This window comes from Netta rufina (genome assembly GCF_964035555.1).
Source record: "Netta rufina genome assembly, chromosome: 1".
In the NCBI taxonomy this organism is placed as follows: Eukaryota; Metazoa; Chordata; class Aves; order Anseriformes; family Anatidae; genus Netta; species Netta rufina.
In genome coordinates this window covers 149,412,793-149,438,949 of record NC_140123.1, presented here as the reverse complement: position 1 = coordinate 149,438,949, position 26,157 = coordinate 149,412,793, and the positions used below count along the sequence as shown (strand labels likewise).

General features: G+C 44.5%; 1 protein-coding gene across 1 annotated transcript in view; it reads right to left on the bottom strand.

Moving 5' to 3' along the window:
• Positions 1 to 6,679: 6,679 nt before the first annotated feature.
• The window catches only part of CHST11 (carbohydrate sulfotransferase 11), a gene marked incomplete at both ends in the record, with an annotated part of 164,225 nt that continues 144,747 nt past the window's right edge, over positions 6,680 to 26,157 (bottom strand). Inside the window, one exon of the mRNA XM_084286037.1 lies at positions 6,680 to 7,528. Coding sequence (XP_084142163.1) covers positions 6,680 to 7,528 — 849 coding nt within the window. The remainder of the gene's footprint in view (positions 7,529 to 26,157) is intronic.

Genomic DNA, 26,157 nt, shown 5'->3' with positions numbered 1-26,157 from the left:
GAGGGATGTAGCACTGCAAATAGCTGCTGACACCATGGAGACCTCTCGCTAGCTGAAAAGTCATGGATTGCCACAGTATAATTCTATGTTTTGGAATAAACTGAAGCCTAATGGATTAATTGTCATTATTCAGCTGTGCGTTACCCTGACAGCTTTATATATTAGTCGAAAAATAGAAACAATGTCATAAACTTTTGATTTTTCCCCTGCTGAGGGAAGCAGCTTTGCTGGTTGCTTGTTTCTTAAGTAAAATCTCTGACTGAAATACAGTTTTTAAAAACACATCATTTTACCTGAAATGCAAAGCCTTGTTTTCCAAATATGGGCATTTGTTGTGAATTGGTAGGCGGTGTGCTGCTGAACACCTAAAAAAACGTTATCAAGTCTGTGTTCACTCAAAAAAAATGACAGAGAACCTAATTTCAATATTAAAGTCAGTAAAATTTTTCAAACAGTGGGAAAAAGATATTTCTAACGATGTATAGTTGAATATTTTCTAAACTTATCCTCTGTGAATAAGGTGCTATTTTCAGTCCTAAGCACCTTGGACTTACCCAGCAGAGGCGGGTTAGTGGCCATGGGCAGTGCCCTGTTCCAGAAGCCTGAGTGCTTCCACAGACTGGCACGGGGCATATAGGGTAAAAGGAGAGGCTGTGTGGCACGTAAATAGGAAAAATAAAGTTGTTTCTTCTCTTCAAACAGATTTTTAACAACTGATTTGCAAGCAGTTTGGGGAGGTTGCTCTAGGATATGTTGTCCTTTTGAGCACTGCAGAATAGATCTGGTCTCTAGTTTTTCAAAATTTTCAAGCTATGGCAGAGCTGTAAGTGCAACTGAGAAGGCAAGCTATTTTTCTGTGGCATCAGGAGTTTTGTATGTAATTATGTGTAACATAGCTGGCGAGAAAAGCCCTGCACGGCAATTTAGGAAGCATATGCTCTAGTTTCTACTCTGCTGGTGGCTGCATTTGTTTATTTTATTATTTTTTTTTACTCCTTTCTTCCCAGCTTCCCAGATTTTATTTTTTTAATTATGATAGAAATACATGAAATGTATTTTCATCCGGATGAAAGGTCATGCCCACACTGAGCATGATATATGACCACAGGGGCAGGCTCTCTCAATCCCCGTGTCACCTCCCGTGGGCTTACTGCACAGGTTTTTCGCCTGCCTGGGCATGGGTAGGATCCACACTCATCTCCCCCATGCCTGGGTGTGCCACGGCCCTGCTGTCATAGGGCAGTAGTGGGCACTTCACCCTTGTGAATGAATACAGCTGTTACCAAAGCTGGTAGACTCCTCAGAGGAGCGCAGCAGCTTTCGTAGCCCCTGTACTGACGGAACGGGGTTGGGTTGCTTTGAAGCATGTGTAATGCCTGCCAAATTGCCAGGGGAGGCAGAGCAATCAGCGCAGTGTCTGGAGCCAGGCTGAGCATTTCACTTAGATTGAGACCTTCTCGAGACCTCCTTAATTACCTCCCTCTCTGATCGAGATTGTAGAGGAAACAAATTGGTGGTGTTGGCACCGAGGAGGTTGTTGCCTCAATGCTGCACGGCTCAGGAAGCTGGGCTGCAACTCTGCCTGCTAATTAGGGCGGGGGTGTGTTAGCAGTGGGAATGGGCTCGGACACTAATGACAGGCAGTGAGTGCCCCAACAGGTGCTGTGACACCTACTCAGTATATTTCGTATCTCTTTATTTGTTAGCTTTCTTCTGTTGTGAATAGCATGGCTCACAGTGCAGTTTGCCTCATGAGGCAGGGGCTGGCAGATCAAAGGGCCTGTTTGCCGCTGGCCCTGCTGCACCCAGCATATGGCATCCAGTTTTGGGGCCCTTCTCAATTCAAGAGAGATGTTTTGATGATGGAGAGGGCTGAGTGATGGCCTACTGCCATGTTCAGAGACCTGAGGCATATAACCTACAGGGAGAGGTTGAGTATTTGGCCTTAGTTAGCCAGGCGGCCTACGGCTGACCTGGCCTAGCCTTGGTGGTCTTCAGCAGCAGCAGCAGCATGTCCCAGCTGACCATCAGGGTCCCTTCCACCAACACAGCCACCACAGTGAGCAGGTATTTCCTAAATGTATGTTTTGCCTAAATAATTTACGGTGCTGGTTTCCGCACCCAAGTTTGTCTTCAAAGCCCGGTTGGAAGTTTCTGCTTTGGGGCTAGCTGTGGTCTCAGTGAAAATCACAGATGAGGCCACACAGGTTTGGGGGCTGCTGGAAATGTTTAACACCAAGCTGTTATTAGCTAATTTTCATGAGGATGGGCAATAACATGACCTTAAGCTCATCAGACAGTGGGAGTTTATTTCATTGAACTGTCTCCAAAGCACCCTCATTTGAGGTGGGATCGTGTTTCTGGGCATCCTACAGTCTTAAATTGACAGCCCTCAGCTATGCTGGCTGGGAACTCCAAGAGGAAGGGAACAAGGGATGTTGGTAGATGATGTTAGCTTTGCTGTGCCACAGCAAATTTTAAGTCTTTTGCTTGTCCTGTTGCAATAACCCTTGTGAGAAAGCAAAGCTTTGTGAACAAAATCCCACCCTCAACCCTGAAAGCATGAGCCAGAAATAAAGCACACAGAGAGGAACTTTCTTTCTTCAATTTAATTGAAGTTACTTAGAAAAATAATCAGGCTTGAATGGCTTTTTAAGGAAAGATTCATGAGCAGTTCACACTTGTGTTGGCAATGTATAATTTAGCTTTTTTCTTTATTAACAGTATATTTAGGTATGAGGAGATACTCTTCTACAACAAGCCTTCTACTGCATACAAATAGGTAAAAAAAAAAAAAAATCCAACCCCACATTGATGTTAAATTATTCGTACACATTGTATTGTGCATGCATGTAAGAAAATAACACTCTCTGTAACAAGAGTAATAGTAAGGACAGTCCCTTTTTGTACCTGAAAAGTGCAGCAGACTACAGTGAAACCCTAAGACATCTGGGGTCAACTTCTAAAAGCACTTCAGCTTGTGAATTATTTCACAGGTCTTATGCAGCGCATGGTTCAGGCAGTTTGCAAGTTTTTGTGACAATGGGCATGGTTTATGAAGAGGCTGAAACATGGAAGAAGTCAGGTTTGGGGGGCCCCCCACGCCCTGAAGCCACCACTGTGTTCAGGTGGGCCAAATCCAGGCTGGGCTCCAGGTTAAGGTGCTTGGGGTGATCTGGGGGGACTAAGCCAAGGGAGGAGTGGCTGCTGCTGCTGGGCTGTGCTGGCCCTGCCTGCTGATGGGAAAGCACCAGCAGATCCTGCATGGAGATCGACACTCCTAGGCCCAGCGGCTTTGAGGGGGCTGGTGGCTGAGGTGGGCAGTGGGACTGACTGAGAGGAACCCGCTGGTTCCTCTCTACTTTCACCACTGCTCAACCATAACTCTTTACAAAACAGCGGCTCCCTGGCTGGCCTTGCGGCCCCACGGACACATCCGTGTTTCAATTTTGCCTGCTCATCTCCTGGGACCAGCTGTGGCCGCACCTATAAATGAACCCTGCAAGGAGGCCATGCTGAGGAGCAGGCCCGACCTCTGCTGGGGTTGCCTGCTCTGGTCCCCTCACTGCAGGCGGTGGCCACCAGCTCTCTGAGATGAGGAGGCACAACCTACATGGGGTCATGGGAAAGGAATTATTTTATTTTTTTTTGGGCTCAGTCAAAACAGCACACCCAGTAGTCCAAACAAAATCTATTCCTTAACATTTGTGGTCCTCCTTCAACCTCTCGAGGGCTTTGCGTTCAACATACAGGACATGATCATATCCGGCATCTCAGCTCTTCATTTTAAACAGGAATCTACAACCAACTCACAGCACCCCAGAACAGATCAAACGTTAAATTGACAGATTGCAGCAGTTTGGGATCAGGATTTTTTAAATAGCAAGAGATTGTTTTAAGTGCCTGCTCCAGACCACATGGAGGCTGTGTCAGAGCTGGGCACCTGCCTCAGGCCGGCCTCTGCATGGAGGCAGAGGGGTGAATGAGCCCAGCACTGCTCTCAACAATCCCAGCTCCAGCAGCACCCAGCCCTCAGCTCTTCTAAACATGCTTTTTCACCTAAAGCTTCCTTATCAGAGCTGTCAAATATGTGTGGTTGTTTTTTTGGTGTGTGTGTCTCCAAAGCGGTGAAGCTAAAGAGAATATTTAAGAACAGATAAAAATGTGGTGATGAGAGAGCGAGGCAAAAAGTACAGAAAGAAGGGAGAATGCACACCCTGCTTTTAAAATATTTACTTTCTGAAGCAACTTTTTTTTTCTTAAATTAAAGAAAAAATCACATTCTGTTGGAGTGGATTAACAGATAACTGAGGAAAAACTGGGACAAAAATATTAGCACTGTTGGATACAACACGAAACAGGCACAGAAACAGCTTGCAGGATGGGGGGGGGGGGGGGAAGGGAGAATCTACCCTCATACAATTTTTTTTTTTTTTTTTTTAACAAACATATACCCATCAAACTACAAATAAAAGAAAGACGGGACACACTGTGATAGGCACTTGCAACAGCTCCACATACTCTAAATGAGACAAACTGCTTTCAAGTAAAGCACTAGTCAGCAATCAGAAACCACTCAGGAATTCAGAGCTGTCAGATTCAGGCAGTCAGTGCTTCACCAGCCATCAGGGTTATAAATAGGACCTGGGTTACAAAAACTGTGCCTGTTCCAGAGTGGATGAGAGATTTATTTGGAGGCTATGATTAAAAAAATAAAGACCCAAAGCCTGGGTAAGACCGAGCACAATCGTGAAAGGAGTTCAGCTGTTGTTTGCTATGCTAATTTGTTCTCCACTGAGATTTACTCAGTGACTTATTTTTACAAAATAAGACAGACCTATGTTACTTCTTTAACCATGTAGTGTCCTGGAGGCTATGTAATTCAGCAGCTATTATCAGCTACTGTACACTGCAACATTGTCAGGATCTGGCTCTGATACTACTACAGCAGCTCCACCTTCCACTGAGTTTACCTAAACCTTCACTAATTTTTGGAAGCGTTGGGTTTGATCATAAGAAGATACGCATGCAGGCAATTCAAAACCCTTTTTTAGCAAACAGTTTTCAAACATTCCCACAAATGCCTCACCTAAAGCCTGTGCCTCCTTTTGCCAATCACCTCTCTTCTGTTCCCCGAACAAAACCCCAGGCTAACGAAGCCTCACACAGTCAAAGCTGCCCCTTGATTTTGGAAAGCTGTGGCTTGCCTGGCGGCACAAACACAGGCGGTCACCCTGAGGACTACACAGTTACCAGCACTGGTACTGGAAGAAAGCCTCGGCTCTGTGCTCAGCGCAGTGCCCAGGGCAGGTGAGCGCTGGCCCTGAGCAGGCCCCGGGGCAGGACACCCACGGGTGACTCCAGACCACGTCCCACTCAGCTCCTGCTGCCCTCCGGGCCACATGTCTCACAGGCATCACATTAAAGCAAGCGAAACAACTGCCACGGAGACATTCACCTTCGGTAAAAAGGCTGTGCTCTTCTAGACCTGACTGAGATGAAATCCTAACCATGGGAAATCAGAAGCATCCCTGTCAGCAACAACTGAAAAGAGAAGACTCCCCCTTCCCCAGAGGAAAAAGCCATGAAACCAGCATGTAGGAAGATTAGAGACCTTTTTTATTGCCTTGCATGCTTAGAGATCAACACGAAGATGACTTTCTGACTTTTTAAATGATATCTCCACATTCTTTAAAGCAACATATTGTGACTGGTGTTTTTGGAGCACATTAGCCAATTCTGGTTGCCCACCCTAAGATCAAGTAGAGAGGCAAGACTTTCAGCGGATGGAGCTCCCCTAGTAACCTCATCCTGGGTATGACTTAAGTGAACACCAATTGCTTTGGGCATTCAAAAATCTCCACAGCCACTTTCAAAATGCTGATTTTTCAGATGGAGCATCCGCCAATCTGCATTCATTTGTGCAGGTGGGCTTCAAATTATGAGACAATGGGACGCATCATATTATTGACAAAACCATTAAGTCCAGATTTAAAAAAAGTTCATGGTTTCTCTTCCCAAAGAATACATTCACATTTCTTTTAGTCATGGATTTTAGAGATCACGTATCTATCAAAATCTGTTTTATTTTTTCCCTCTCAGGGCTAGAAAGACAGCTTTTTAGTATGCTTAAGTGCAATATCACTTTCTGCAGAAATTATTTCCATCATTATTCTCAAAGCATGTGGTATCAAGAACCACACCTGTGTTTACCTGTATGAAAGGCTAATGGAAGCATATTATTATCCAGAGACAAGCTCAACTGAAGAAAGTATAAATCCAGATTCCTTTTGTCCAAATGTTATCTTATCTCTGTTGCTAAAGTGAAACCTACCAAGAGACCATGTTTTAAATAAGTATAAATAACATTAATTAGAATTTGAGGAATGCAAGATCAACGAAATTCACCAGAACACTATTAACATTTTTTAAACAGTGTAGCAGTATTATTAATTTCTACAGCTAGATCGTCACAATCCTGTTACCCTGCAAAGAGAGCTGTCCTTTCTTACAGTTGATTTAAATAATTTTGACTGTGCTGCTCGCAGCATCATTCAAAAAAAAAAAAAAAAAAGAAAATATTAATTTACAAAATAACCCACTCTCCATATTTATTATGACAAATAAAAATCTTAAATAAAACAAGCTTTCTCTCCCCACTCTCCCCCCAACCCATCCCTCATTCCAATTTCAGGTAGCTTGGCACTGAGTAATTGAACATTAAAAAATCAAGTTTGTAGACTTCATACAGCTGCGTTTGGTGCTCCGAGCTGATGTTCTGGAAGAACTCTGTGGTCATTTCATCAGTAGTTCTCGTGGACTTTGCATAGGTGGGGAACTTCAGGTAGTTGCCGACTCCTGCAAGCTGGAGGATGTAATTCGAATCCTCTTCGAGTGTTTCGTATTTTCCTATGAGGTCGTAGTGAATGTGGCAAGGGTGGCAGAGGGAGTACACAGTCTGCCAGTGCTCGTTGAAGGGCTCTTCTCTTTGGGTGTGGGGGTCAATGAGATATGCCACAAACTCTTCAAATTTCACATCGTCGCCTTTACGCAGAGCTTCCTGGGTTGCGTTTTTCCTCTGGCGCCTCACGATTTTGGTGCCGTATCGCTTGTGGAAGGAAGTGTTGTACTTTTGTGTGAACTTGTTCCTGTAGGCTGACACCAGTCTCTCGAAGGGCTCGCGTACAAAGAGGAACTTCATGTAGTTTTTCAAGCGGTGGTTGATCTCTGGGATGCTGTACTGGTTGAGGGTCTTCAGGTTTGAAGACACGTGGGCTTCATTGGCCGGGATTTCCATTGGATCGCTGTACTTGCCTCTTCCCGTCAAAACCATCATGACTCTCTTCCAGTTTGTGCAGGCCACTTTGGGAACATAGCAATAGATCATTTCATGATCTTCATCCACCACCAGGTGTTTGAGATCGTTGGGCGTCAGCACGCGGCGCTTCCTGCTAGACACACTGTTTGCTCGGCACGTGTCTGTCACTTGGTCTCGTCTAATCTGATGAAGAATCGCCGTGTTGGACAACTGCAAAGAGAGAAGATGTACCAGTAAGTCAAGCAGGTTGGAAACTCTTACTGCCTTTCTACTTACTAAGCAACTCACAGAAAAGCAGATTAGTGTTTGTATGGAACTTAAAACAGTTCATTATGAGGCTGAGTAAAAACGTTCCTGTGCTAGAAGATAAAGCTTTTTTTGTCTCCAAACTTCTTGGTACAAGCTGCCCAGGGTTTCACTTTGACACCAACACAAAGAAGTGTAACAGCTTACACATCCTGGTGACACATGTATTTACACAAACCTCACATCCTGAGATGTGGTTGCCGCTTTTCTTAGCCCTGGAAAACCAACCTCCACTCTGCAACCCATCCCACGGCTACAGCAGTCAGACCCTGCCTGACTTTTTGCTGCTGAGGTAGGGTAGGAAGACACCAGATTCAGAAAGTTTGTCGAAATGAAAACAGTGTGTGGTTTCATTGCTGATATCTTTACGCTAGAGAATTTATAATCTCAGCTTGTTTGTTGGCTATGACCTTGGCAAAAGAAATGAAGCCCGTGGAGATTCCTGCTAGTTCCTGAGGGGACCATTCTCACAGACATGATTTCCTGGGGAGCTGGGAGAATATTAGCTATAAATTTGCCTCTCTGCTAAGGCCAGACTGACAGAAGGAAAGAGCACACAGCCTTCTAACACACACAGCACTATATTCACCCATAGCCCTTTATTATTTTGTTAATAGCTCCCTAATTTTCTACTATTATTGCTACTGGAGGCTTTGGAGAGGCTGTAATCTCTTAGGGGGAGCCCATAAAGCCCACTGGGCTGCTGTGCAGCAGCCACCAGCCACCATATCCTGTACAGCAACAGGAGGAAGATTTTCTGCTAAGGCAGGTACTGGACTCCTCCGGGAAACACAGTCTGTTATCTCAGGTAAAGGATCATGCTGATGCAGGGCTCCTGCATTTGGTTTTTCAGAGCTACCTGAGGTGTCCCTGCATGGCACTGTTTTGCTGTGCAAAGTGCCCTCACTGATATAAATGTCTTTTTACATATTCTGGATGAATTTTATCAAAGCAGCAGAGGGAAGGTTTTGGTAATGGCATTTACATTTACTTAACACCACTTAGCTGTCAATTTCAAAGAGCCTCGTGCACAGTAATTAGTTTAGCCTCAAAGCCAAGTAGTAAGGCAAGTATTGACCTTCCAGCCTGATGGGCAAAGAGGTCTGAGATGCCTTCTTGAATGCTGAGTCTTCCCAATGTGCTTATTTAATGCCTTCCAGGCCGGTTAACATGAATCACAGGATGCTGCAATGAAGCAGTCGGAGCAATGCAGATGACATTCATCTGCTGTGGGAGTATTTAGCCTTTGGCTACAGGGCCGTATTGAGCCTTCCCCCTCCCCTGTGTGGTAAATACCCTGGGCAAATGGCTCTGCAGCAGCTTGGGGGTTCCTGAAGTCACGGGTCAAATCTCTGCTTTCAATACCAGAAGCTCTGATTCATATAAAAGAAAAAAAAAAAAAAAGAAAGAAAGAAAGAAAGCAACAAAACAGGATTGAAATATACTTTAGAGGCAAAAACCAGACCAGACAACAAGATCCCCCAAAGCATCTTACTGACAGAAAAATGGAACTAAGCCAGTCGTAGGATGTGTGAGCTGTGGAATGAAGGGAGATAGAAATGGTATTGTTACAGGCAAACCCTAAAAGCCCAGGCTTCACCCGCCCAAGGGCAGCAAAAGCTTTTGCAACACTTGAGCAGCTGAGACTCCCCCTCCCTCTGTGCTGCGGTAGGTTGCAGAGGAATGCTCTTGTGATGATGGGCAACACCACGGGGTTGGTGCACCTCAGACCTGGGCAGGAGGGTTTTTCCTCCAGGACAACATTTATGTGTTTAGCCTGGGACCTCTGTATTTTGTACAAGGCCAATCACCACTTCTCCTCCGAATTCCATGAGACTTTCCTCAACTCATCTCCTTAGTCCCTTGTTCAGCAAAATGTTGGCTAATGGCTAAAACATGCAATAGCCCAGAGTGACCACTTTAGACTGGCTTTGTGCATGTGTGGTATCCCCCTGAATGCCTTCCAGGTGCATTTCAAGGGTAGTTTTGTGTTGTAGTCCAAGGGAGGAGAAAACCGATGTGAAATGTGCTTCAGATTTCCTAGGGAAACTGGCTGGGAGTTTCCAAAGTAAGATGTTAGAAAGCAGTTGTCAAGGACCACACAGATGTTTGAAGAAAATTACTTTTTCTTAGGAGAAAATAAATAAATCCCTATTTCAATTTGTGCTGTTTTCAGAGAGATAAAGAGCTAGCGGTCAGCTCTATACGGGTTAGTTACCAGTGAATGATTTTCATAGTACTAAACAAAACCCTGTGCAAACATACAGACATACGAATTCTTCTCTGCAAGCAGATAAAGTGCCCAAATTGCTCTCCTTCTGCAGATTTTACATCAATATCATATAGCATAGTACTGCTGTTTGTCTCTGGTTTTAGTGTAAACACTAGAAAAGCCTGAAGATACTGCTACATTACAATATGTTAACGCACTGTATTTGTTTCTCTGATGCTGTTCTTCTGATAAATACAGCATTAAGTGGATGAGATTCTGCGGCCTGTATTAGATGGAAGGTCAGACTCGATAATCTACTGGTTGCTGCTGACCCTAATCTACAGATGAATCTTTGTAGAGCTGTGCTTTGCTCCTGATTTCATTCCTACATCAATGGGCTAAAGCACTTTCTCTCCACACGTCAACATTAATGAGATTTTCAGGCATTCGGAGCAAGGGGAAAAACGCAGCCTTCGTCTTTGCAATTGCAAACGAGACTGCGCTACATCAAATTCACTTAAAAGGCAACACTCGTGGATTTTGAAGTGGCACTTGTCTCCCTCTCTTTTTAGCACACAGGAAATACGAAGAAATGGCATAAAAGTTTGGCCAGCTACATTTACCAAACATGCACCAGTGCCCTGGGGTCAGCTCTGCACCTGCTCTGGCCTGGCTGGTAGCACACAGGAGCACACAGGAGCTACGAGGTAGCTCTTGCTAAACTAGCACAGCCAGGTATGGCACCAAGGAGCCTTTAACGGAGCTCCTGCCAAAGCTCAGGCATCTGCCGTGGTTTAGGTCTGTCTCTCTGCTGTGCATTGGAGAGAACACACTGACCAGAAACACATACGCTGGCGAATTTACAACCTTCAGCCTGTGAAATGCAAAGGTTACTCAAGGTAAATTACAGTAATGAGATGGGAGGTATTTTCTTCTGACTGCTTAGGCACAGCAGGATAAAATAATCTTTGAGGGCCTTTCCAAGCTTGGTGGTCAAGCAGCAAGTTCAGATTTAAACGCAAGGACATTTTAAATTATTTAATTTTAATCGAACAGTGTACTGTAATGCAGCCTCAGAGCAGAGATCAATAAAATTCATGTAGATGGCTGCAATGAAAGCACTTCTTGAATGGACAGACAGAAATAACCAAGGTGCCACTCAAAAAAAAAACGACAAACTTCATTAAATTTCACCTCTCCATAAAAAATGAGAGTGCAAAGAAGTGCCTCAAACTGCTGTAAGGCAAGGTTTTATTTATTCTTATTGCACTGCCTGCAGCTGCTGCTTGTTCTGCAAATGACTGTAACCAGGCTCACAAATAATCGATGCGGGGAGTGCTAACGTGACATTGGGCATGGCAGGATGAAGGGTAAACGTAACCAAGTTAGTTTAAAGTGGAATAATGAGGACAAACAATATGAAAGGGGGTTGCAGACCCATGCCCTTCTATACTGCCATTTCCTTGCATTAACAAAGAATTTGCATCTGCATTTAGCTCTTCACTTACACTTGTGTTTGGAGGTTTGGCTTCTGTCCTGTGCTAGAACTATGCAAGTTGCCGTGGCATTCCTGCTACCTGCAGTCCATGAAACTATCAAAATTAGGAGCATCTCCGCTGAACTCTGAGTTGTGTCTATCCAGTAGCACTGCTTAGCTTAGCATGAACCAGAGCTCATCTCTACCAACTTCTTCTTGAGAGTATTTGTTTGGAGCCTGTGCATAGCAGACTCATAATCCACTGAAAGCAAGGTCTTGAAGTGAAAAGTGTCAGACAGACTAACTATAGGTGGCACTAATGGTCCTACTTATGTGACATCTACGGAGACTAATATTTCACTTGGCTGAAAAATCTCAAATAAGAGTAGCTCTCCTTCCTCCTGCGTATCAACCACACCATCTGAATTTCAGGAGGTGTTTGGCATTTACTGTATAAAATGTCTCTTGATATTATTTATATTTTCCCAAATGTTTAGGGGTGTTGTTTTTTTTTTTAGCATGAGGTTATACACATGCCCATTTCCAATCCCATTTTCAACATAAAATGTGCGAATATGATTGTTACAATCATGATGGACTGCCCTGAACCTATAAACATATTTTAGACATTGTTTTAGTGGTTGGCTTTTAAAGCTTGGATCTATAGCTGCCATATGTGGTATATCTGCATTCTAGGCAACAAGTTCTAGATTGCTTTCTTAAAAACACTCACCAGTAGACAATAAAGGGGAAGCAACTATGCTTCATATGTCATTGTCCAAACATAAGTGGTTCTAATAAATCACACATAACTATTACTCTTTACAATTTATATAGATGACAGACAGTAATGTGAATCAAGACACTGAATCTAAAAGAGTAAGCAAATTTTAGATAAAGAGATTTAATTAAACTGACCTGGACTGGACTAAAAAAAAAAAAAAAAAGTAACAGCTTTGAAATATTTCATACTTTATTTTACATTTCATAGTATATTATTCTTGATTTAATGTTTTCAAAAAATCCCAGAACTCAAATAACCCCACAAAAACCTCAATCAATATTTGTTCAGAGTCCAATAAAGCAGACTAGAAAGCACATAATGCATGCTGGAGATGGAAATACTTTACATCTTTGCTGACAACTTGAGGATGGACAAACTAGAATACAAATTTGCTATGAAAATGTCTCTACCGAGTGGCTGGATAATATAAGATAATAAAACTAATATTAACTTAGGAGCATTTGTGCTAAGAAAATTTTAGAGACAAATTATATCCTCTGAAGGAAAATTCATGAAATATTACAAAGCTGCTTTCTTTTCTCCATTTAATTCATTGAACTTATTGCCCCACAAAGATAAGGCAAAATATGCATTTATTTCAAGTAATTCTCTATTGCAACTGAAGATAACCATAACATTTTAAATTCCCACCGTACAGAATGCACCAGGGCTATGGAAAAAAAAAAAAAAAAAAAGGATCAAAACTTTTGAGTGAAAACAGTCTTACATTGCAGCTGCTAGCACTGTATTGTCAAAAATCCTAAACTGCTTCACACGTTCCCTCCTTCTTCCTCCTATACACGCCTCATGTGTGTGTCTGCATGCATGTATGTAGAAGGGAAGGGTGAAACAACTCAGCAGTTGCATTGCTTTGTGTCCAGAGGCTACAGTTATCTGAATAATGACACATCAGCATTAACTTTGGCATTCACTCGTCTTTGGGTGCTGGAGAAGAAACAACACTAAACCAGGCGAAATGCAGTGGCAGAAAGACATGCAGGTGAAGCTGCCAATGGTCACTACTAGGTCATTAAGTCCTGGCCTTTTTGTCTTAAAGTACCACGCAGAGCCTAAATAATACGACATCTCCTTGAAAAACCACAAGCTGGCTCTCTCTGGCATGAGGGTCACAGCAGGGATCGACAACAAACAATACCAGCTGTATGTTAAAGCCAGCTTTTCAATCATCCTAAGCCTCCACCCAACAATAAGAGATACAGGTATGGATTCAGGAAGAAAAGAGTGAGACTTTTTAAAAATGACAACTTTTGTAGCCCCACACATATTTGCAAGCCTTTCCATTGCCATTCTGCTAGAAATTGTGTGGTGCCAGGGCTCATGCAGTAAGCAGGGTTTGCGGCTGGTAAGGTGAATGTACACACTTGTAAAAGGTCTCTTTGGAACAGAAAGATAGAAAAGTTGGAAGTGCCCAGGAAGAAGGACATACGATCTGTCCAAACGGGTTGACTAAAGCATGTCTGTGCCTGCTGCTATTGTGAGGCTATACGGGAATCCTGTAAACTAAGGACAGGCAAAATTGAAATGACTGAGTTTAAACACCTGAGAGGTAAGAAATCATTGGGTACAGAGGAGCCTTGAGCTGAGAATAATTACAGCACAAAAACTTAATGCCGGTGTGTTTCTTGGGACTTAACATATAGAAGACAAGCTTGGAGCCTCCCGTTACATGTACAATGAGCACTTTGCTGTCACCTCCTCAGTGTTTCAAGGCAGCTGCAAGAAGGGAGTGGGGAAAGGAATTCAGCAGATAGCCAATCCTCTTTTTGTCTCACAGCCAAAAGAAGTGGACGAAGCCTGGGGCTGGGCCCAGAGACACCTTAATGGATGGGATGATGATCAGAGCTGCGTGGCCTTTCTGCGGCTGGGCTCTGCCCCCGAGCCCAGCCTCGCCGCCGCCTCCACAGGGAAGGACAGCGCATGATGAATCTGGCCGCTTCTGGCTCATTCTTTAAGTGCCGCCATAAATCACTGCTCATATTAAAAAGCTGAAAGGTCTGGCTGTCTTACGAATTTCATTTTCAAATGAAAACTTTCTAGCCTTTCCCCTCCAACACATGCGGACGTAACTGGAGGCTGGCTCCATACCTGAGTGTACAACCTGTAACACACGGGAGCTCAGGCATGGTCCTTATAACCATTCCCAGTCCCCAGGGATGGCCATTTCACAACTAGGACCTTCCACAACTGTTGGAGCTGTAGCAGTGGTTTTCAAGGAGAGGCTTGAGAACAAGTTAGCAAAAGGCATGCCACAGACATCTGCAAGTGGTGCACCAGGAGGAGCACTGGGCTGGGGATGCGTGGAGTCAGCCAGGGCGTGGCTGGGAGTAGCCCTTAAAAAACAGAGTGAGGAACTGCATTTTAGCAGAGCTGGCATCCAGGAGACAATGGAAACACTGACATTTATTTATCTGTTCCAAGACATTATGGCAGTAGGGGTGAGATAAACTGGGTGGAGCGGGGAAACGGGACGAAGTCGATACGTAAATACAGAAACACATAACTTCCAGAAGGAGGAAGGGAATATAACCTGCTCTCCGGACTCACTGTGTAGTAACAGAGCTAAACAACACTCAGTTTTGATGTGGGAAAAATCCCAACGGAGAGGATAGGGTATGTCTGTGCTGTAAAACAGTGAGGCATCTCCAGCATGGAAGGTGTTAGGAGCAACCTACATGACCCTGCCATGTGTACAGGAGTCTCCCTGTGACTCCTTCAAGCTTCATGATGCTGGCTGCTGGACTCAGCATGAGTTTAAGGGCACAAAGCTCTCCTCAAAAGCTAAGCTTGCTGCTGCAAACCCAGGTATTTTACATCCTTCAGAAACAAAGGTCCCAGCAAACGCTGCAGGACCACACAAGCAGAGACCAGCTAGCGCTCACAGTAAGCCCTCCCTCAGGACAAGGCCTCCCTCAGGACAAGGCCTCCCTCAGGACAAGGCACCACCATCACACCAGCGACAGACCAAGGCCTGGCAGGTGCTCTGGCGGCACCATGGCAGCACTTTGTGAGACCCTGAGGAGGAGGAGGCCGCCCTCCAGGCCGCCTGGGGGGCTGGAGCTGCGCGGGACACCAGCGTGCTGCTCACCCCAGCCAGCTCCGACCTGGCATCCGGCGATAATGGATTTCTCGGTCACACAAATCCTCCCCTCGTACCTCTGGGTTGCAGCTTAGGTGTCACACAGTCAAGTAGAAATACTTATTTTCTTCCCAGCAGGATATCTGCTATTTTAACTGAATACAATTTACTCAGTCCCATGCTAAATCAGGGTAATACATTTCCAATTTTTAGCTCAGCATGCAACGCGCCAATATTGCTCCCAAGCTTTTGAAACCCAAATAAGAAAAACAGAAGATAGTTGCTGCATAGCTGGTTTCTTTACATATAATTCAAGGTACTTAGCAGCCTGCCGGAGGCGAGAGGCACCACGAAGCCATGTCTTTAGCTGTGCTGAGCCCCTGCCCCCCGCTACCAGGATGAGCTCTGTGTGTAGGACCCTTCTGTCACCTCCATGCTGGCCACCGCTGCTCCCATGAGCCAGGGACACAGGGTCAGTCCCCACCAAGAAATGCTGTGTGGACTATTTTAAGGTAAAGAGGTGTAACTAGGAGAGAAGAGCAAATGCTACGATGCAGCTGCTGCCCTGTCTACCGAGCCCTCGGTCCGTCACATCAGGGTGTGTAATCCTGCTATGAGCTCTCCTCTAACTAAACCATTCTAAATTATCACTGTATTTCTTTTAATTTCCTTTGGTGAGGTTGTATTTTGCTCAGACTAAGACACACTACTCCAAGGATAAATTTTCCATCCGTGCTGCTCACTGATGTTCACAGAAGGCAACTAACCTGGGTTGCTCTTTCTCCACAGCCTTAATTACAGTTAACCCCAAAGCTCTCACCTTCCTGCTACTCTTCAAAACGAACCAAATGACCCCCTGCGTGAGCAGACAAAGGACCTTCTCTATTAAAATGCCAGCATCCATTTATAACCTTAATTACAGTAGCCTTCCCAAGAAACCTTTCTGCCACGGAATGAAAAATGATTCTGGGTTGACGTGGAAAGTCTGTATCATCAAGAGCTTCCTAGATCTATCTCTTCTACCCTGAGATGAATACCAGCGACTCAAGTCCTGAGGGAGGCTCAGCTCCAAATCAGCCACTAGCATTTGGTCCAAACCTAGTGTCACGTTTGGGCAGACATTGGACTTTAGGCCCAGAGAGAGACCAAAGCAAAAGACTGAATATTTGCCGTGTCTGCTTCAGCGAGATTTTCTGTTTTTGTTGTAAAAAAAAAAAAAGATGTTTGAGTGTTTGTGCACTGAAAGAAGCTCTTTGCCAGCAGCAGACCACAAATGACTCTACCATAGGCTTCTCTGGGAAGCAAATACCATCTGCATAAGGCTGCCCTCTCTGCCAGCCACTGGTGCCCCTTCCCAAACGGCAGCGTGCTCCATCCACCATGCCAGCCATACCCAAAGGACAACGCCTGGGGCCCTGCAGGTCCGACCAGGAGGCCCATGCTGGGAACTTCGTGTCTCCCTGGGTCACTCTGTCCTGCAGACAGGGAGACCTTGGCACAGCACTGAAAGAGCAGCAGCAGAACACACGCCTAGGTAATCTGCTTTAAATCCTGACAAATCCCAAAGGTCTGGCTTGTATTTTTAAGTGCCTGACTTGCCACACTAAGACTTGTTGTATCAGAGCATGAGGGCAATGTTAAAAGTAACTTTCGTCAGTGATTAATACTACTGGAAGGTACAATTATTAGCATGAAGCCTTGTTAATTTTCCTCATCTCTACAGCTGTGTTTACTGTGATTTCTAAGGGTCTCTGTCTCATCTAATAACAGATCCATTTAGGCACTGCACAGTAAATGTTAGCTTACAATGGAAGAACAAATTCTTAGTATGTCTTTAAATGGCTGCTATTTTTTTAAACCATTCCCTCAACTACACCCTGAAAGAAATTGCACATAATCACTTCCCCCAACATCTATTTTTTTTTTTTTACTGCTCAGTCTTTTTTAAACTTCCCGAAGCGGTCGCGCAGAAAAGGCCACTCTGAGCTCCCGTTTTCTGGGACCTTTCTCGGCTGCAGCCAAGCACTGTCTCCTTGCGCCCTGCTCCTTTCATGGCTCCTGAACACACGCCAGCCCCGTCAGCGCCCTCTCCATCTGCTGAGAGGCCTGGCTCCCCCTTCGCTGCTCTCGCATCCTCGCTGCATGCCCTGTCCCACCTGCATCCTGAGGACTCCAGCTAAGGCCAGGAGGAGCTCCAGCTGCCAGCTAGCTCTTACTCTGCATCCCTCGGCATGTAAAATCCCCCAAAGTGGGTCCTTGCTGCCCCTGAGCATGGAGGAGATCGAGAAAGAGGGGAGATGCCCCTGTCCAATGTCCCCCTCCCACCCCGTAAGCAGCAGGGCCAGGCGAGGGGGAGAAGTGCCAGCCTGCAGCCCTGCAGCCCGCAGGGACGTGGCTGGAAAGCTGGGAGTGAGTCGAGGCATTCAGCTGCGTGCACGGCGAGAGCCAAGAGCGTGCACTAGATGGAAATGTGCCCTCTCCTTTGCAGAGGGGGAAACAGGACAGCTTCTGTCCCAGGCACAGGGCCGGCGCTGTTTCACCTCCTGTGTGGCTGGGTGAGCGTTGCCTTCAGCTGCTAGCTCGGGCAGCCTCCCTGCAGCACAGGTAGAACGTAGCATCTGGTGGTTTATGCCAAAATGTACTTATGGGGGAACTGACAGCCCGGCTATCCATACCTACAGCTACTGGCTTCTGCTCCTGGAGTCTCCAGACAGCACCCGAGCACTGGAAGACATTTGCTTGGGTAAGCAGATAGGGCTGAAAAAATCCACCAGCAGTGTGACAAAAGCACATGCTGCCACTGATTGAGTTTAGTAGGGCAGTCTGAGAAGCATCCTTGGTTCCCACAGCCATTTGGTACCTGGGAACTGCCATCATCCCTCTGGTGACTTCAGTCCAGGCAGCAAAGGCACCCGCTGACTCCTGAGAAACAATGGGAGCTGATGCTGTCCTGGCTTATTGAACGGCGGTTGTCCTTCTCCAGAGCTGCCAGGTGACAAGGATTTAGGGGTGGGGGACAGTGACAAGTTCACATAATGCCGGAAAAGCTGATATTCCTGACAGGCGAAGCAAACCTAAATTACAGTTTTCAGCTAAAAGGGCTGTCATTTTAGCGACTCTGTGCAGTAGCTTCCACCCACTGTATCCATACAAATGAAGAGCTAATGGTTCCTCCCCCGGCTCGTGGCGTTGCCTGCTACAGGACCCATCTTCACAAGGCACAGAGAGCTGCCAAGCACCACCGTGCCCTCTGCCCCATGGGAGGGCTTCCATGGCACAAATGCCTCCCACAAACATGCTGGTAATTAACAGCGGATTTTGCTCTTTGAACGTATCAGGCCTTGTACGAGATGCATCAGCACAGCTGACCTAGAGATTAACAACAGCATTCAAATGCTCCGAACCCTTTTAGCTTTGCATTTCAAATATAAAACTGATTTTGTAAAAGTCTGCTTATCCTGTTGTTTCTAAATCCCTTCTGGAGGTTAATACTAGCTGGAGCAGGTCACCGTGTGAAGGTCCCATTTGCAAGGACCACGCTTAAATGCTTTTGGTCAGGCTTTGATCTGCAGCCCTATATCCATTCCTGTGCTCCAGCCCATGTGCATTTTCCAACTGCTGTGTACCCCAGCTGGCATGAGCAGGAAAGCCTTACAGAGCCCCTGCCCCACTCCTACTGTTTTTAAAGACCTTCTCTTCCTGCTCCATGACCTAACTTTAGCTTTGTTTGTTTAAAAATAAGCTTTGTCCACAAGGGAAAACGGTACGTGGGATTCACTGCTTCCAGGAACACACTGCAATTTTGTTCAACTTCTTCTGTCCGCGTGGATGCTCTCTACTTCTACTTCACCATCACCTTTATACATGTGCAAGTTCATGCCCCCAATTTCTGTTTTTCCCTACAATGCTGTGTGGAAGCAGTCAAGGCCCCCCAGTTCACCTTATTAATGCCACTGTTCTCTGAGCCCCTTGTTAATGCAATGCAGACTCCAATGTAATCCTAGTTATTTTAAGGTTAGCTTTAACTGTTCTGCTTGAATTTCTTTCTCACTCATGTTTCTCACTGCTGTTTCCTCACTCTCCTTGGCTGCTCTTTATTTAACCCCCACGGCATCTCTTTTGCAAGCTGCACTCAGTATCACCAGAGCTCAAGTTGAACTTTCAAACCCACAGAGGGCTTGGAGCAGAGGAGGAAGATGCAAACGTTTTCAAAAGAAGGCATGAATGTCAAACAGGATGAGTAAGAGACTGCTCCAAAAGATGCACGGGATTTTGGAGATTAAGATAAAGCAGCTACCATACACCACTAGTTTAAGCCTGATGCAGAACATCTGCTCCTATTTCACTTTTAATGATTCACATTCTCTGGTGTGCAGCTCCAGTGAGAGAAGGACCACCTGAGCAGAGATAAGCTGGCAGGTTGCTTATACCTTTTCCAGGAGGAGAAAGCACTTGCCAAGATTATCTGAGAAAAAACAAACTGCTGAAGAGCCAGCTAGGCTATACAGATCCTATGTATCAGCCTAGGAGCACCTTTTGTTCCCTCTTTGCCCACCCCAACACTGCAGGCAGGATCGGACCTCCCTTGTCCCCCACTCCCTGCTTACTGATTCTGGACCAATTGTGATCACTAAATCTTAGGAACTCAACAGTAGCCTGTAACTACAAGCTGTTGGAAACACAGTGAGATCTCCCTGTCCCCTGTAGCAAGGTAGTGGAGCAGTCCTGAGTAGCAACTGAAAGCAACAGATGTACACATTCACTGGGAATAAATGCTAGTTCCCAAGTAAATCTCAGATAAACTGCAGAGGAATCTGCAGGTGCCGGCAGGATGGATAATTTCTCCTGAAGCTGCATCTGGAGCCACTATTACAGATTGAGGTCTGGGATAAAAATAACACTCGGTGCTTATCTGGTCTTCTTCCATCTGTAAACTTCAAAGCACCTCGCATTATCCCTGCTTTCCAGATGTGAGGACCAAGCCACAGGGAACTGGTCCAATGTTGCTGCATTTTTCTACCATTTTCACGGAGTGAGCCTTGGCCTCCCAAGGAACCTCCCGACATCCCTTCCCTACCCAGGTGCAGCAGGAGCCCCTGTGATGTGCAACTTGTCTAGGTTCGAAGCAAGGCAACCCCATGTTACCAGCACTTTTGTTTTGTTTTGTTTTGTTTTCTGTAGTTCTGCTGGTATTTCAAGATGAAGGTGGGGAGGGAGAATGGAGAGCTGGTTATTTTTCAGCCCTGTTTCCCGGTATTTCTCTGGAATGACTTCTCTCTTTAAATATTTGTTCTCCCTGAAGTTTCTAGCCCTCCTAGTTACTTAAAGGTCAAATAAATGGATTAAACTGCAGTCTCAAAATTCAGGTTGAGAAACTATGGCAGTTAAGAATTCTGGTACCAGCAGATTATGGGTATTCAATACGTTTGGTTTAGACTTGCACCTTCCCCCCTTTGTTATGTCTTTCCTGAACAATATTTGTGATATTCACCATTGGATCTAACTCCTATATCAAGTTGGTGCCTATGAGAAATTAAGAACAGACAATCGACACTATTGTGAAAATGCATAGCATGTACTACAGCAACACATGTAGCTCATGATTTATCAAAACAACTATCAAATATGCCACTGAGATCTAAAGGAAAGTCATCAAAGTGGTCACCAAAATTCAGTACAGTCAGAGCGCTCTAAGATGTTGTACCAGGATAAAGAAAAGTCACTTCAGTACAAACAAGGAAGGGTTACACATGTTGGTCTGGTTTTTAATTTGGTAATACGAGTTTGCCACACCCCTGAAAATCAACCAGTATGGTACTGAAAGAAGTACAGTTTGTGAATAGTTAGTTAGTGGGTACAACTTAATAGCTAGTTAGTGGGTACAACTTAAACGAAACTCTAAATGAAACTCTAAACTTAAATTAAACTCTACCTACCAGCTTTAGCCTACCACATCTTACTTATTGTGTTAAAAACATCTAGAAATATGGTAGAGAAGGTGAAGAAAAGCCTGAAGGAAGCTTTGAACCACGGAAAACAAAACAAAACAAAACACAGTAACAAAGTCACAGGCTGCCTGGGAACAACCCTCTGAGTTTAAATGGCATCTGGTAAAGCAGTCTGGTACCTCCACATCGGTACAAAGATGAAAGAAGACAGCAAGAAAAGTTGGCAAATAGATTTTTAACCCCCAACTCCAAGGAAGCAGGTGAATCAGAGCCTGACTCTGCCATTAAAAAGTGAAGGGGAAAGAACACTGAGAAGAAAACAAAGATCTGTAGTAAAAATACTGTCGGGCTGCAGAGCTGCTTTAGAGAAGTTCTTGCTTTTGATGGCAGAGGATGACATCTCTGTGGGACAAGAGAGGAAAAGAAAACAGAAAAGCCTGTGATAGACAAAAACTATTAAACAAAAGAGACTGTCTGGGGAATTAATATTTATGAAATGCAAAACAAGATTGTGGTAAAATATGAGATAACACAAACCTAATAAAAGCAGAGTTGTTCTGAATTAAAAAAAGATACAGAGCCTGCAATCTGGTTCTGTACTATCAAGAAACAATTCCCCTCTGTATCAGGCTATGTCAAAAGAAAAAGAAAACACCTACAAAAACCTGATCCAAAAGCCAGTGAAGTCAATGGAAAAATTCCTCCCGGTTTCCAGAAGCTTCTGGTTTGAAGCTTTGGGAATTTCTGATCCCGCTAAGAGCTGGAAACCCCCACTATCAGCACCTGAAAACATCCTACTGTTCACCCAGAAGCACAGTGAAACGCAAAAGGTCCGAAGGTTTACTGCCAGAAAGTCACAGCTTCTCTGCTCAGAAGAGACCAAAGGTGCATCTGAAGTCCTGTTGTAGGTCACTGGGGGCATGTTACTTGCAGTGTTATAAAGATGATTATTTTTGAAACTGCATATGGGAGTTACTCTACTGATGGCCTCTTAGTGCCTTCAAAAATCTTCCCCCATCAGAAGCGTGAGCTAGAAGAGATGTTTTCACTCTGAAAGCCTCCTCCAGCCACGCAGTGTCATACTACACTATATTCAGTGTGCTCTCTAGTCTTATTTTTAAAGCCTGTTTGCTTTGGGGGAGGAAAATGTTTTATAATCCTACTGCATGTCTTTGTAGAGAAGCATTTCTTCCGATACCCAGCTAAAGTTTATGTTTCTTCTTTTTCTTCCATTAAACATATCCACAGCCAGAAGATCATGCATGTGCAAATGGACCAGTTCAGAAAGCCTGAATGAAAACCACTGTGACAACCTCAATTCTGAGTTTGTTTCTCTGTGGTTTGATTTCTTGGATGGGGTTTTCATTTTAGGTAGGGTTGTTTTTTTTATTTCCAGGTACGGTTTGCTCTGGTTTATTCCCAAGAACTTGCGCTAACAAAGCCCTATGGTTCTGTGAAAGGAGTATAAACATAGATGCTAACCATCTGAAAATGTTACCTGCTGCACTGTTTTCTTCTTTAATAGAGCTTCCCGGATGGAGGCCTTAAGACGATGTAATCGCACCCCGTGTCCCCAGGCTCAGAGTTACAGAAACCACATAAAACTGTTGCATCCCTTCTTTGCAAGCAATCATGTTGCACAGAGTGTTTGCTATGGTGAGGAGCAAGTACATCCTTGCCCCAGGGTACTTATGGTGCAAGTAGTGCATACCACAGAGTCCCAAATCACCCAGATCCTTCTTATGGGAGCAGCCCTGACTCAACAGGGGCTGCTGACCCTGAGCAAAGGCACGTTTGGGTCAAGACTGTGGGGGTGCCTAGGGGTCCTTCATCCATGGCTGGGTTACAGATCTGTGCAGGTGACTGCTCCTGACACTACAGGCTTCTTTCCAGGGAAGAGGGAGCAAGCCTCTAGAAGGAAACATCAGGTCACAGTGCAATTCTGGCCTATTAATATAATTTAGAAAGAAAAAGAAAATCCACACTGGGATATTAGCAAAAATCAGACATAAGAGTGCTAGGGAACGTGAGTAAAACACTGCATTAAACGACGGCAATTTTGCTCTACCTCAGAACATAAAGTTTATTGAACGGCTCCCAGAAGAGGAGAAAATGGATTTGGCACTCAGCAGTAAAGTCTATAATTAGTTTTTTATAGAAATTCTATGTACTGTGCTCAACCCATGATGAGTTTGAGGTGCTGGCTCATGAACACTCTTGTCTAGCGCTGCCATCGGTGGGAGCAGGACATAATGCCCGGGGAGGGCTCTGGGATGTCCCCAGACCTGCACAAGGAGGTTTGGGATGAGGAGGGCCTACAGAAGAGCCTGATTCTTGCTTTGTGCCAAGTTCACTGCAGAAGTGCAGTCATGGGTCTGTCGACCCACCCGTGGCCACACCAAGAGCTCCCAGGCCGCAGACAGGGCTGAAGCTGTGGTGGTCACTGACACAACCTTCCCGCTAGACACCAGACCTAGGAACCAGCTGGTGGCTGTTCCAGCTGAAAGCTGGGCCGACGTGGCCTTCAGTGAGCCCCAAAGCTGTGGGAGGCAACAGTAGTAACCACTTCTCTCAGCTCAGACACAGAGGAAGAGCCAAATTCTGCACTTGCCCACGAGTGCGTCCACGGCAAAGCAGGCCTGGTTTTTGGTGACTCACTGACCCTTAAGCATTTCCAACCATCTGGTTTCCCAGAACTTGCCAGTGTAGCTGGTTTGCTGCCAAACTGACAAAATAAATGAAATGCATAGATACCTAAACTCACGGGATTGCAGCTGGGGACATAACTTATCACTTCACGGAGATCTAAAAAAACTGCTTCTGGGATCAGACAGGATGGGTATATAGAGATGGGGTAATTAAAAAGATTCAATAGTACCATAAGAAAACACTTTCTGAAATTATTTACTCAACAAAATTTTATGTTCAGGAATGCTACAGTAATTCAATAAGCAACTCAAAGCTATACAGCTACTGCAAAGAATAACAAATGTAATTTTGGATGGAAAATTTATAGATGTGATTTTAAAATGCACGTCGATACCCTCATTTTGCTTTTTTTAACAGCCCTGCCTTCTGTGCATTCATGGCCTTCCTGAGCCTTATGTGAAATTTGAGAGAATGTGTAAATCAGTTCCTCCCATGGACTTTTAAATAGCAAGTGATTAAACCAAAAAGCAATCTCTAATTATATCAGCAAAACCACTCCACTAGTTACGGCTGTGGTCAGCAGGCATGATGTAAGCTTGCTCCATCTGCGGCTCAACAAAGTAGAAAAACCACAGACTGTTCCCAGACTCGGTTCTTACGGGTCTAAATCTAGACAATGGCAATTTACACTACAGTTAGTCACAATAACCTGTCTTTTGTATCTAACCTAGACAGATCTTCAGATAGAGAAAAACATGTATTTTATTTAAAGATTAAAGAAGAGCACTCAGCAGTGCTGTCACCACTGGATGCCAAAAAGGTGAACACCAACAAAAACATGAAGAGGCCAAATTAATCTGTCATCCAAACATAAAGCAGCAGCCTTTAATTTGGGATATCTATGAACATCTGTGTATACGTGATTCCCTGCAATTACAAACTCTCAGCCCCACAATGAAGCATAGAAACACTATTTCTATTCAATGGAAGTGGAACTTTGACTTGCTCGAGCTGACAAGGTCAATCTCTGCCAGAGCCAAGCTTGATATTCAACAGAATCCTGGTCTTCTGCCATTAACACCAGCGTTTGTGAGCAGCAAATCCACCAATATAACAATCAAAATAAAGGTTTCACGGTTGTTAGTTCAATGCTTCCCTTTCTGCACCACCCTTCTCAATTTTCTTATTGAGTTCAATGCTCAGTGAAAAACACATTTGCCATTGAGAAGACTAGAATTGAGCACAGCACATTTTTTTACTGTGTCTACATTTCAGCGGTTCAGACCATGAGACTTGTCAAAATTAATGTCAAATCTGACAGTGACTTCAAGGAATTCTGAATTTCTTCCACTGTGTTTGTGCAGTGTCCAGAGCCATGAAAGGCTGATTGTGAAGTGACACCAGTGAGTGCTGTTCCAATCAAAAAATAAAAGTAATGGAGAAACTGAGCTCACCCAAATTAAAAGGCAAAGAAAGTGAGCAACAACAAGAAAACAGACAAATAATATCAAAATGCTTTGCCTCTTCATGGTAATATTTGTTTCATCACAAAGCCAGCTATGAAAGATTTTATTTTAAAAGCCTCCAGGCTAGTGCATCAACAGCAGTTTCAGTGAAAAGTGTTATTTTCTATGAGGGAATGCACAGCAGACTTGTTAAGAAAACAAACAAAAGATCTACAGATGCTCCCAACCTCTTTGCTTCCATGGGGCTGCTCTGTTTCAGCAGTCACAAACAATGGGAATTGTCCAGTAGTTACCATGAAAATATCCACCTGAGACAGATATGAGCATTTTTGCACAATGTATTGCACTCTGCTGAGGGTTGAGCAGATGATGCACTGACATGAAGGAGAGTTGTACTATTAGGAGAGCTGTCCACAGGTTTTATTATTAAGCCTCACACCAGAGTTTTCACACAGGAGGAATTAAAAAATGACAAAGGCAAAGATTTCGATATCCTAAACAAGCGTCCACTTCAGAAGGTTTAGATGGAGATGTGACTGAGTGAGCACTACAAAGAGACAACAAGAATTTGATGTCTAGATCAGCAGACTGGCAGTGCTCTGCCTCCTGCAGTGCTGGGATTTGTTTTATGCTCTCTTCCTCTGAAGAGCATAACAGAGACATTGAAGTTTGGTAACTTCTGACCTGAAGACAGTTTTTCAACCTTGCAGGTTGTGTTTTCTGCCTGTGCTATCACTAGGAGCCAAAGAAAAGTTCATGCCAAGGCAGTATTTCACGCTCTCAGTAGCAATCCAATTTCTGTAACCAGATTTTTGGAACAGAAAGCTCTTACTTTGGACAAATCCCATGTGAAAGACACATCCTCTGAGCCTATTCTCTAATGAATTTTTTTAGCTTCAC